General features: G+C 36.3%; 1 protein-coding gene across 7 annotated transcripts in view; it reads right to left on the bottom strand.

Moving 5' to 3' along the window:
* Positions 1-1,242: 1,242 nt before the first annotated feature.
* Positions 1,243-13,939, bottom strand: part of LOC110456786 (titin homolog) — a 168,110-nt gene continuing 155,413 nt past the window's right edge. For all 7 annotated transcript variants that reach the window (XM_021507750.1, XM_021507756.1, XM_021507764.1 and 4 more), the window contains 7 exons: positions 13,319-13,420; positions 11,372-12,615; positions 4,892-5,283; positions 4,226-4,417; positions 3,135-3,305; positions 2,328-2,468; positions 1,243-1,696 (listed from right to left, as the gene is read on the bottom strand). In XM_021507750.1, coding sequence (XP_021363425.1) covers positions 1,251-1,696; positions 2,328-2,468; positions 3,135-3,305; positions 4,226-4,417; positions 4,892-5,283; positions 11,372-12,615; positions 13,319-13,420 — 2,688 coding nt within the window. In that variant the 3' untranslated portion in view covers positions 1,243-1,250. The remainder of the gene's footprint in view (positions 1,697-2,327; positions 2,469-3,134; positions 3,306-4,225; positions 4,418-4,891; positions 5,284-11,371; positions 12,616-13,318; positions 13,421-13,939) is intronic.

Genomic DNA, 13,939 nt, shown 5'->3' with positions numbered 1-13,939 from the left:
CCCCTGGATACAGCTTTGCTATGTTACCTCTCTAACTGACTGAACAACCTGGTCAACACAAGTGTCTCAAGTTAAACAAGTGATATCCAGAAATTAGAAAACCTTGTACTCAGTGAAAATGTGACATATCAGTGAAATGATACAGGATGTATTATGGCCCAAAACAAATGTCATTCCTTATTCTGTGAAGTGAAAAGATTTAGGTCACTGTGACCTAGTTATAGTGTGTAGCCTCTGATCATGTGACATTTGCATGGTGATGTGTTGACAAACCGTACAATATGGCGGCATTGGACAAAATTGACCGTTTTACCATCAGATAAGTTCACACAATGTGACTTTTTTTGTCATATATACTCTAATGCTTTGACCTATTTGTCCTTTAAAACCAAATCCAGATCATATTCATTTACAATTCCGTTAGTATAATCTCAGACGCTCATCATGGCTAACATGTGCTAACAACGTGGTTTTGTTTAGGTGGCTACATTAGATAGATACCAAACTGTATGAAATAATGGCGTATACAAATATAATCTTTTGATTTCTTAATCAATTCATAATGTAAAACATTCTTGAAAAATATAATAACTTTAACATCTCGACATTAACTCAACCGTTGGCCGAGAAGTAGGTGAGTGTAGGGGATGACAATTCTGGGTATAGATTAGGATTGATCAATCAAATGTATGTACAAAGTAAACAAAGGCGTATTATTTCTTCAAACCAAACAAAGGACTGGTTTGTTGTCATTTGCTACTACTTGATACTAAATTTGTCAGAAAAGATTTGTCACACAAAAAACAAACAAAATATTTCAAAGCTATTAATGCTGAGTTATAATACAAGCAACCAACACCAAGTTGTTAATAGTGGAATGACAATGATGATAGAAAGTCAGTTTCCGTACATTAAATGAAATCTAGCAACATGCGATTACATCACCGATGTACAAATTCCACTACCCAGGTACAAAGGGATAGTTTATTTTATGTCAGGACAAGTGAAAAGTTTCAGTTGACAAATCAAATATGATGTAATTATAAGAATTAAGGGTGATTTCTTCAGATTTTCCTTGAGGTGTAAAAAAAATTGGAAACAATGAATCTGCGTTATACTAAATAAGCCCCCCCCCTCCCCTCCTCCAAAGCAAATAAAAAGATTGACAAAAAGAAGGGAAGGGGCTTAGTTGCGAGTGAGGTCTTAACTGCGATTAACAAATAAAAATAGGCCTTTAATTGTGCTTCAAATTAAATTTTGTTTTGAAAAAGAAATTGATTATATCTACAGAGCTTTACAATATCATTAAAATGCTTTTTAGAAAACAAGGGCCATAACTCTAGAAATACCTCATTTGCAGTACATAGCATGTCCTTAACAATATCATTAAAATGCTTTTTACAAAACAAGGGCCATAACTCTAGAAATACCTCATTTGCAGTACATAGCATGTCCTTAACAATATCATTAAAATGCTTTTTACAAAACAAGGGCCATAACTCTAGAAATACCTCATTTGCAGTAGACAGCATGTCCTCAGCCACGTCCGTGACATTGTCTTTTGTCGTCATCATTTTCCTGCTCAGGTTTGAGATGTGTTGATCTTCTTTGGAAGGTTTCGTCCTCCTGTCGTCGGAGAATGATGAGGAAAAAGACGACTGTGAGAACGATGTCCTTACTGAATTAAAAGTTTCCTCTGTTAAAATAAAAGAAATGGAATTTATTAATGAAACTTTTGTGGTTAGGAAAATTTGGCTGCAAGGTAAAACTAAAGTGAGATAAAATCTGCTAAATCATACGAAAATTTGTATTTTTATCTTTGTACAAATATCAACATCAAGGTGTATTACGATATATATTACGAATTTTGAATCGTAGTCTAGCCCTGCTGAGTCTTTTTAATACATTCAGAACACTGATGTTGACCATAATTTGTTCACTTCATCTTAATTATTTGTTATGTATGTCCCGTAAGGTAGGGTTTTCTGTTCAGAAATGATTGATCAAAGCTATTACAAGTTATGCCAGAAAAAAAAACAGCGGTACGGGGATCCCTCACTTATGGGGATTTTAACTTGGGAGAGAGATACAGAGACCTTGATTCATGTCTCTGCTCTATAACTTCATCCTAACTATTTAGCGGGATCCTGATATGTCAAACTCAGTGGTGACGCTTTGCAATAAACGGTTTAAACAGTAATTTGATCAATAATCAAACATGTCAATAACATATGACTTTAAAGGGGAAAGTCCCTTAAAGCTGAGACTAATTTCTCTTCAACTTGGTGTTCTCTTCAACATATTACAGATTTATCTCGTTAACCTACCTGGTTGGTCCGGTTCCACGATCAGCTGAGCGCTGGATTTGACCTCTCCGGCAATGTTCTTGGCCATGACAGTGTATTCAGCATCCTCGTTCATTGTTGCACAGTCGATTGTCATCAGGTAGTCACGGTTACCATATTTCTCTGAAATTATGTAAAAAAAAGTCATTATATCTTCCAATGTCTCTGCTAGGAGTCGAACCCAGGACCTCTGGTTTACTAGTCTTGTGCGCTACTGATTGGGCTAAAGGAATTCTCCCAAGCCGGATAGTGGAACAACTGGTTTAGAAGTGGCTGGCCTATTGAAGATTAGTTTTATATCTGAATAAATTTTCTTTCCTTATTACTGGATTTCTGATTTTAATCACTCTGGAAAATGATATACTAGGATTTAATTTATCATTTTTATTTTTTCAGTCACCTTTTTTTTTGATAAAATGAAAAAAACTAAAACTGATAGAGTGTATGCAAACACTTTAAACAGCTTTTATTTAAGGATCCTAATTTGATAAACCTTGTTGATTTGACAAGAGGCTCATGTGGCCTGTATCACTCATCTATTTAGCTTATAAAACAATGATTTAGTGTCGAACCTTTGGAACAACTCTTAAGGTAAATTAACGTGGGATATAAATGATTTCCCGTATTATTAATGTCACCAAACGGTGTCCCTAAATGGGGTCATGGTGATATTTTGGTCAGGATCAGTTACATAATTCATAAAATACTGAGTTATACAACTGATTCTAATAAAATAAAAACAGTAAATTAAATAAATATAAAGATTATAATCTGATTCCGATTTCCCACCTAATTTACAATTGGAGTCACTTTTCAGTCGCTGTCCATCTTTGTACCAGACGACCCTTGGCTGCGGATAACCTTTGACCTTGCATCTGAACTTGACAGCTTGACCTTCAATGATCTCCACGTCTTGGATCCCTTTGAGGAACTCGGGAGCTTTCAGGTCTTGTGTATTTTCTGAAATTAGCAAGATGAAAATTCAAATTTTTAATTTTTATAAATAATTGAAATTAGACATCGGTAATCATTCTACAACTGACCGTCTTCAATGCACTGTGCAACCAGATCGGCAACCTATATCAAAAATCAAACGCACTCACCTGAAGACTTTTAAACACGGCCAAGCTGTTTGTTACTTATGGCACATTCTCCAAAATTGTGTATCCAAACTAAAAGGCATATTACTGAAAAATCTTCTATAAATCCCATATATGTCATCGGTCTTTCACGTGCGTAGAACTGCACCAACACACAAAACTTTATTATGAACTTGTAGTCTTCGTCGAGTAGACGCTTTACTAACAAAACACGTGCGGAATACGACACTCCCAGGTGTGAAGTCAACAATGTGAAATTTGATAATCGAACTGTTCTCATGGAAATAATTGGAATTAGTATTGTTTTCACACAGGAGGTTAATTATAACTAGTGAATATCTAAAAGGTAGGCATTAGCGTTCGTCGTATGTTTCCTTCTTTCAAGACCGTTAACTTCTGAAGGGGGAGGGAGATTGTATATTTTAATTGATCGTATTTTACTACTATTTCCAATTTTCTTAGATAAATGCTTACTTTGATGTGTTCCTTTTAATTTTATTCAGCTGATCTGATACAAAATGTCGCTTAAAAAGTCATGAAAGTGTCATATAGATAAAGTTTAGCATTGTCACCTTGCGCACACGTAGAACAACTGCAATCAGTATGTCCATCAGTATGAGATCTTAACTAGAATTTATGATTACAATTCTACAAATTTTAAGTTTTGGACAATTGTTCACGGGTCCATGAATTTTCTGCAGATTTCCACGGACATTGTCTATAGTCGTGGTAATTTTTACATGGTTTCTTCCAATAATGGCCATAGTTGATCAAACTTACTTTTGACTTTGAGCACTAAATACTGACAGCATCGACCCTTCTCATTGACCGCGATGGCCATGTACTGACCAGCATCATCCTTGTCTGGATAATATATTGTCATGTGATGTCGATTTCCATCACGAGACACGTCAAACTGTTCTGATTCCTCTAGCTCTTTTAATTCATCTTCTACCTTGTACCAAAAGACGTCTGAAAAATAAAACAATGTCTTATTGACACAGAAAATATATTTAAGCACACTCTCTTTCACCAGGATGACCATGGTTTGATTCCTCAATTCGTATTAAGACCCTCAATTAACATAATTCGTATTAAGACCCTCAATTAACAATTCGTATTAAGACCCTCAATTAACAATTCGTATTAGGACCCTCAATTCGTATTAAGACCCTCAACTAACAATTTGTATTAAGACCCTCAATTCGTATTAAGACCCTCAATTTATTTCAATGTAGGAATAACAAAAGAGATTAATTATGTATTTATTAATTTTTTATTCCAAAGGTATTTTTTTTTAATTATGAAAAAAACCTTGTAATCTCTCATATTGAGATACTTAGAATTTTCCTTTGAAATCAAGGTTTTGTGGTGCTTTGCCAAGGAATCATTCACTTGGATATCTTAATGTCGTGAATAATTCCTCAACACCTGTAAAATTCTCACCTGTTGGCTCCGTTCCTCCAACACGACAGGTAAATTTGGCTGGGTCTCCTTCTGGTACTGTCACACTTTCTGGTGCAATTTCGAATTTTGGGTCATCGCCTTCGGCGGGAACCAGTTCCTCAATCAGCTTCTTGTTAGATTTGGCTTTAGAATCATCAGCACTACTCTCACTTATGTCGACCTTTGCACTTTGACCTTTGACCCCTGAGTCAGATGTCCATTGCTCTCTGGAAGTGTCAAGATCAGAATCGTCCGTTTGCACCGATTGTGTGAAGGAGCTTTTTCTCGTTATGCGAGCGATCTCCTCTGACGTTTTGGCATAGAATGATGTTTCTTCATCACTAAGATTGTCCTCATTTTCAGACAGGTCAGAAAATATTTCATCAGCCTCTCTGCCAAATCAAACACAGATTTAAAACACTAAACATTTTTCAAAGAATCAGAATTGACACTATAATGACTTCTTGGGGAGATAGAGGCAAGCTTATATCTACATATTATATATGGGGCAAGGAAGTTATTCTTACACTCTACACAATAGGATGTTGTCAAATTTTCTGAGCAATCCGCTCCTTTATCGAGACACAGAAAAAAACACAAAACAATGGCATTACATAAAGACAATATTAGAAATATAATAAGATAAAGCCCCTCAGCTAGTATCAGCCGAAGGCAGAATAAAAGCTGAAATTTGACCAATGTGTTCTGTCCAACAGTTTGTCAGATTAGACAGGTAATAATATAATTACCTAAATGTTAGGTCAAGTTTCACAGGGTGTCAAGTTAGACAGGTAAAAATGACCAATATATAATGTATCACAGGGAGTCAGATTGGACAGGTAAACTTGACCAATACATCATGTATCACAGGGTGTCAGATTGGACAGGTAAACTTGACAAAAACATCATGTATCACAGGGTGTCAGATTGGACAGGTAAACTTGACAAATACATCATGTTTCACAGGGTGTTAGATTGGACAGGTAAACTTGATCAATACATCATGTATCACAGGGAATCAGATTGGACAGGTAAAGCTGACCAATACATCATGTATCACAGGGAATCAGATTGGACAGGAAAAGCTGACCAATACATCATGTGTCATAGGGAATCAGATTGGACAGGTAAAGCTGACCAATACATCATGTATCACAGGGTGTCAGATTGGACAGGTAAACTTGATCAATACATCATGTACCACAGGGAATCAGATTGGACAGTTAAAGCTGACCAATACATAATGTATCACAGGGAATCAGATTGGACAGGTAAAGCTGACCAATACATAATGTATCACAGGGAATCATATTGGACAGGTAAAGCTGACCAAAGTGTCTAATGACACCAATTAAAAAATCAAAATGTCCTGTATAGCAAAACAAGTTTAATCAATGCAATTCTATCACTACAGCACACATACATTTGTAAACTAACTTACTTCTAGCATCAGAGAAAGTTGAATACATATTATTTAAATATCAAAGCAGAGCATTTTTTGAATTTCAACATTTAATGGGAAAAATGATTGACAAACTTTGAATTGACTCCCTTTCATCCCCATTAGTTCCCTTTCATCCCCATTGGTTCCCTTCCATCCTCATTAGTTCCCTTTCATCCCCATTAGTTCCCTTTCATCCCCATTAGTTCCCTTTCATCCCCATTGGTTCCCTTACATCCCCATTGGTTTCCTTTCATCCCCATTGGTTCCCTTACATCCCCATTGGTTCCCTTTCATCCCCATTAGTTCCCTTTCATCCCCATTAGTTCCCTTTCATCCCCATTGGTTCCCTTCCATCCTCATTAGTTCCCTTTCATCCCCATTAGTTCCCTTTCATCCCCATTAGTTCCCTTTCATCCCCATTGGTTCCCTTTCATCCCCATTAGTTCCCTTTCATCCCCATTAGTTCCCTTTCATCCCCATTAGTTCCCTTTCATCCCCATTAGTTCCCTTTCATCCCCATTGGTTCCCTTACATCCCCATTAGTTCCCTTTCATCCCCATTGGTTCCCTTTCATCCCCATTGGTTCCCTTTCATCCCCATTAGTTCCCTTTCATCCCCATTAGTTCCCTTTCATCCCCATTAGTTCCCTTTCATCCCCATTAGTTCCCTTTCATCCCCATTGGTTCCCTTACATCCCCATTAGTTCCCTTTCATCCCCATTAGTTCCCTTTCATCCCCATTAGTTCCCTTTCATCCCCATTGGTTCCCTTACATCCCCATTAGTTCCCTTTCATCCCCATTGGTTCCCTTACATCCCCATTGGTTCCCTTCCATTTCCATTAGTTCCCTTTCATCTCCATTAGTTCCTTTTCATCCCCGTTGGTTCCCTTCCCTTTCCATTGGTTCCCTTTCATCCCCATTGGTTCCCTTCCCTTTCCATTGGTTCCCTTTCATCCCCGTTGGTTCCCTTCCATTTCCATTAGTTCCCTTTCATCCTCATTAGTTCCTTTTCATCCCCATTGGTTCCCTTCCCTTTCCATTGGTTCCCCTTCATCCCCATTAGTTCCCTTTCATCCCCATTAGTTCCCTTTCATCCCCATTGGTTCCCTTACATCCCCATTAGTTCCCTTTCATCCCCATTGGTTCCCTTACATCCCCATTGGTTCCCTTTCATCCCCATTTGTTCCTTTTCATCCCCATTGGTTCCCTTCCCTTTCCATCGGTTCCCTGTCACCCCCATTGGTTCCCTTCCCTTTCCATTGGTTCCCTTTCATCCCCATTGGTTCACCTCCCTTTACATTGGTCCCCTTTCATCCCCATTGGTTCCCTTTCCTTTCCATTGGTTCCCTTTCATCCCCATTGGTTCCCTTCCATCCTCATTAGTTCCCTTTCATCCCCATTTGTTCCTTTTCATCCCCATTAGTTCCCATTCATCCCCATTGGTTCCCCTTCTTTTCCATTTGTTCCCTTTCAGCCCCATTGGTTCCCTTACATCCCCATTGGTTCCCTTTCATCCCCATTGGTTCCTTTTCATCCCCATTGGTTCCCTTCCCTTTCCATCGGTTCCCTGTCACCCCCATTTGTTCCCTTCCCTTTCCATTGGTTCCCTTTCATCCCCATTGGTTCACCTCCCTTTCCATTGGTCCCCTTTCATCCCCATTGGTTCCCTTTTCTTTCCATTGGTTCCCTTTCATCCCCATTGGTTCCTTTTCATCCCCATTGGTTCCCTTTCCTTTCCATTGGTTCCCTTACATCCCCATTGGTTCCTTTTCATCCCCATTGGTTCCCTTCCCTTTCCATTAGTTCCCTTACATCCCCATTGGTTTCACCTTGTTGGTTCCCCTTCTACTCCACTGATACCAAATCCTCCCAGGAAATTTAAGCAGAAATGATAATAAGACAGCAAAATAAATTTTGGAAAAGAAAAAAAGCTTTTTGTAATCATTGTGAAGGTCATGTGAAGGCCATTATCAGAAAGGCCATAGGCAGGTTTATAATACCAGGTATCTACTTCCGTGAGGGTCATTATCAGAAAGGCCTTAGGCAGGTTTATACTACCAGGTATCTACTTCCGTGAAGGTAAAAAAAACTACTACCAATTGTCATCTTTAAGGCATGCACATTTAATTGTGAGAAAAAAAGAACTATTTTGTTGATTGTTTGTCAAATTGACACAAAGATTTTTGTTTAATCAATGCTGGAGCAGATCTTTCATAACATTGCACTCACACATAAACAATAAATATCAGACTTAAGAATAATGCTAACATACTGCAAAATTATCTCCTGTGCAAAAGATTTCCACATGAAATTGTAATTCAAACTCGGATGTTTCATTCATGGCACTTTTAAAAAGTACCCGAAATTGATAACACACTGAAGAGCATATAAATTAAGGTGATGACACAATTAAGGATAACTGATCCACTGATCTCTAGCCGTTAGAATTTACAGTTACCTCCCTTTAATTTTCTATTCACCATTTAGCTCAGTTGTTTACAGCGACAGGGAGAGAATCTGTGGTCTAAAATCAAATCCTACAGAAATCTTTACTGTTGTTGGTTATATTTCATTCCACCTCTACTGTTCCTGACAAACTTAATTGTCAGCAATAGAAATGTGTGTTATAGGACTATAACAAAATTGTGATCCTTAAAACGTTATACATGAATTGATGACATATTTAACATGTACACATGAATAGATTCTGCATAATTTGATTTAAAAATTGAAAAAACATTTTGAGGGGGGATAAAACTGAACATGAAAGACAGAAATAATGTCCCAATCTGACTAAAATCGTGTTGCATGGCTCCGTTCAGTATGAACTATGGCTCTTAACGAGGCCATGTAACAGAAGATTTTAATCAGATTGATCATGTGGATGATACCATAATGCTTTAAGTCCCTTGTAAGGAAATTTATTCATGAAAAAAAAAGATATTTATTTCATTTTCAATTTGAATAAGTAAACTTTTTTTTCTCTCGGTTTAATTTTCTGATCATTTTTCTAATTTCTTGTAAATCAATATAACCTTTATTTGAGGAGCGTTTCTAGCTTATATGTATGATATTTGAGCAATACTTTTCAAGGAATTATATGATAATATAAAAATATAAAAATATATCTCCTCCAAATTTAAAGAATTTGTACAGTAACTGTTCATAACTTATTTTGAAAAACTGCAGTGCATGATTTAATCATTTAAAAATGTGTCTGTAATGATATTGTTAATAGAGACAAAACATATATAATAATCCAGATAGAAAGTTAAATGTGTTCAAATCCTGAAGGAAACGAGGGAAAGATATCTAAAATTTGTTCATGATCAGTAAGCCTCAAATTGTGTTTGATCAAGTTGACAGCTGCACTATTTAAGTGTAATTGATAAACCTGATTGAGTGATAAATCAAAATTTCCTTTTAACGACAAGTTTTTGTTTTCATCATTTTAAATAACAACCCTCGACTTTGATAAAAAAAAACAAAAAAAAACACTACTATAAAGAGCAACATGCAATGAAAGGAATGATTTGAATCTTGAGCTAAGACCGTTGTTTCTAAATTGTTGATACCAAATTAGCGCAGCACAGTATTCTTACCCTCCCCGATCAGACCGATGTATTGAGCTATAACACCTGAAAAAGCACACATTTTTCTCAGAAACTAAACGAGTAATCTGTTACAGGTTTATTTAAATATTCCTCAGAAGAATTGAATCATCTTAACTATCTCTAGGTTTTTTATTTCTTGTTTGTGCCGATGCACAGATACAGAATGTTTGTGGTATATTATTAGGAAAGTATTGTTGAAACCAAATTTCTTACTTCATATTCAAAGGAAATATTAAGATATTGAAACTCCTTATATTCATCAATAATAAAGAAATCAGAAATCTCCATATTCAACAGAATTGAAGAAGTTGGAATTCTTCATATTCAACAACAAAAAAGAAATAGGAAATCTTCATATTCAACAGAAATTAAGAAGTTTGAATTCTTCATATTCAACAACAAAAAAGAAATAGGAAATCTTCATATTCAACAGAAATTAAGAAGTTTGAATTCTTCATATTCAACAACAAAAAAGAAATAGGAAATCTTCATATTCAACAGAAATTAAGAAGTTTGAATTCTTCATATTCAACAACAAAAAAGAAATAGGAAATCTTCATATTCAACAGAAATTAAGAAGTTTGAATTCTTCATATTCAACAACAAAAAAGAAATAGGAAATCTTCATATCCAACAGAAATTAAGAAGTTGGAACTCTTCATATGTAAAATAATTTAAGATATTGAACTCTAAATATTCAACAGAAACTAAGAAGTTGTAATTCTTAATATATTCAACAGGAGTTTCAGGTGTTGACATATCATCGTCAAGCCTGTGTACTGTTGTTTACCAGGTGTTGACATATCATCGTCAAGCCTGTGTACTGTTGTTTACCAGGTGTTGACATATCATCGTCAAGCCTGTGTACTGTTGTTTACCAGGTGTTGACATATCATCGTCAAGCCTGTGTACTGTTGTTTACCAGGTGTTGACATATCATCGTCAAGCCTGTGTACTGTTGTTTACCAGGTGTTGACATATCATCGTCAAGCCTGTGTACTGTTGTTTACCAGGTGTTACTATAATTTACCCTGTTATTGAAATGTCCGATACGCAATACTGAAACGACACCACGGTGTACATGCACATTTCGATCGAGATAATTGAGTACGCTGTACTTTTTTCGGAAGTACGTCACGAAAATGGACACTCACAGAAGACAGAAACTACTGTTTTAGATTTAATTCCCATATTAGATTTAATTCCCATATTTGATTTAATTCCCATATTTGATTCAATAACAATATTTTATTTTATTACCATATTTTATTTAATTACTGTATTTAATTTAATTTCTACATTTGATTTTATTACCATATTTTATTTAATTACTGTATTTAATTTAATTTCTACATTTGATTTTATTACCATATTTTATTTCATTCACATACAGGAGGAGGAAATCATTTTAATCAATTTTACCTGTTGCCGACCCGCGGTGCCATTTCCTGGAACGGTTCAGGAATGGTCATGTAAATTTGTCCCACATCCCCGCCCACATGTTTCCTGCCCATGTTGGCGTACGGAGAAACAGAGGAGTTTCCTTTGAATATCCAGTTCCCTCGCCAGTCTGTCACCTTCTCTCCTTCCTTCTCCTCCCCTTCATCCTCCTCCTCCCCCTCATCCTCTTCAAGAATCGGAGCTAAGTTCATGGATAACAAGTCTGGATCAATCTCGTTGGAATTTAACTCGAAATCAGAGACATCGAAATCCGGTAGAGACGCAGTGTGTTCATGGGCGTAGTTTATTGACGTACACTTTGTGTGAAAGTCTAGCTGGCTTTCCTCGCGATAAACCTGTTCCGGTTCAATTAGCGGCTCCTCAATATCACATGGTTCATCTTCTAGTACGACTTTTCGTACATGAGGTCGTGGTGAAATATCACTCAAAAACGATTTCAATTTCTGTATTTCGTAAATTGGATCAGCAGGTTGTCTTTGGTTCACAAATTCCTGGGTGGAGTTAATTTCTTCATCAATTTCCTGTTCTATCACTTCATCTTTATCAAAACTATCCTCTTTCTCTATCTGAGAGAGAGCTTCCTCAGCACTTTTATTTTGAACTTTGACCTCTCTGCTGTCACTCACCCTTTCAAGATCCTTGACCTCTCCATTAAATTGTTGATCTTTGCTCTCTAACTCTTCACTTATTTGACCTTTGTGACCTCTGAACTCTCTCTCACTTTGTCCGATACTATCTTTGAGTTCACTTTCCTGACCTTCGTGACCTCTGAACTCTATCTCACGACCTCTGAACTCTTTCTCACTTTGTCCAATACTATTTTGGAGTTCACTTCCCTGACCAACCTGACCTCTGAACCCACTTTCAGATTTTTTATCACAATTCCTGACACTTTCACCTTTGTAGTCTATAAAATTGTCTGTTCCTTGTTGTTGGTGACCTTTGAACTCTGTATTGTCTGGTGTTAATTTCTCATTTTGCACTAAGTAGGAATGTTGTGGACTAAAGTGATCCACTTCATCCTCGTGTAAAGATTCAGCCTGACCTTGATCTGTGTCAGAATTTTGTAAAGAGTCTCCGTGACCCTGATCAATAGTACTTGAACTTAACACGGAGTCCTTGTGACCGCGTTCCTCAATAATATCACCCTGTTGATGGTGTCTCAGAGACTGCAGTCCCGCCTCTTTTCGGTGGTTTTCTAAAACCTATTAGAAAATAAAAGTTTTTATATCATAATACATTTGGATTATTGTTCAAATCAGAATTCCAGTCAAAATAACTAAAATATTTCTGATGATAGGACTAACATTTCCAATCAAGTCGTAAAACCAATCTGTTTCCTTCCTGTGTTGATTGACATTCTCATAAATCACTACATTACGTTAGACAAACTAGATCATTACTACTGTCACTACTGTAAAATATTTATTTAACTTATTCACCCCTGAAACTTCATAATGAACTATTACAACCTTTGAATTGGAAGAGTTTAAATGTGTCTTCAGGGGTGAATGAGGTAGGTCCTTTTCAAAAGAAATATTCCCTAAACATTTCCTGTGGATATGAGTTTTGTTGAACTTTATAGTTGTATAAATTTTTAATGTTTCAAGAGAACAAACTGGAAGAGTTGAATTTGGGAACTTCACATTGCAAAGCTAGCCAACACTTTAGCAATGTTGTCATACACAAATTATATAAACTCAGCATCTAAGAGAGGGTCCAACTGCTTGACAGGGGAAGTAACTCTGATGATCTTCTAAAGAAGGGAGAACACTCTGTAAAACCTCTCCTTTGAGATTATAACTGATGCAGTGATACCCACTTTCACATTCTTTGATTTGGTAAGGTTCAAAAGTGACTTTAGAGGTAAAAGGGTTAAACCCAGCGAGCAGCAATCTTAACATTTACCTTAGAGATGACTGCCTGGGCTAGTTGATCCTCAAAGGACTTGTGACTTTCAGAATCCTCGTCTGATAACGACGACAAGTCCGAGACGGCTTCATCTGATGTCTGTAATGCAAAATTAAAGTCAACAAATAAATTAAGGTAAAATTTTAGATTTAAATTGTTTAGTAAACAGTTACTCGATATAAAAAATATTATCAAGGAGTCATAACTGGTGTCAAATTTGGTGTAAAGATGCCATACCTGGTAATCTGAAATATAAAATCATATAGGTATATAAAGTCATGTGCTATAAACAAGAGACCATATCTGGATTATAAAATCAAAATCTGTGTATTAGAGTCATTATATACCCAAGACCCATTTAAATTCCTATCCAAAATCGTACAATCAACCCATATGTTTTTCAATATTACAGCCACTTAATTTACCTAGACACCAAACTTATTATGTAGTTTGATTTCGGTTCATCAGTAACAAATAAGACAAGCAGATACTTGTACCAAACTCTGATCATCTGGCTTAGATACTTGTACCAAACTCTGATCATCTGGCTTAGATACTTGTACCAAACTCTGATCATCAGGCTTAGATACTTGTAACAAACTCTGATCATCAGGCTTA

This window comes from Mizuhopecten yessoensis, unplaced genomic scaffold (assembly GCF_002113885.1).
Source record: "Mizuhopecten yessoensis strain PY_sf001 unplaced genomic scaffold, ASM211388v2 scaffold1059, whole genome shotgun sequence".
Lineage (NCBI taxonomy): Eukaryota > Metazoa > Mollusca > Bivalvia > Pectinida > Pectinidae > Mizuhopecten > Mizuhopecten yessoensis.
Note: the sequence above shows the minus strand (reverse complement) of the source record. Positions and strands in the feature narration are given on the sequence as shown.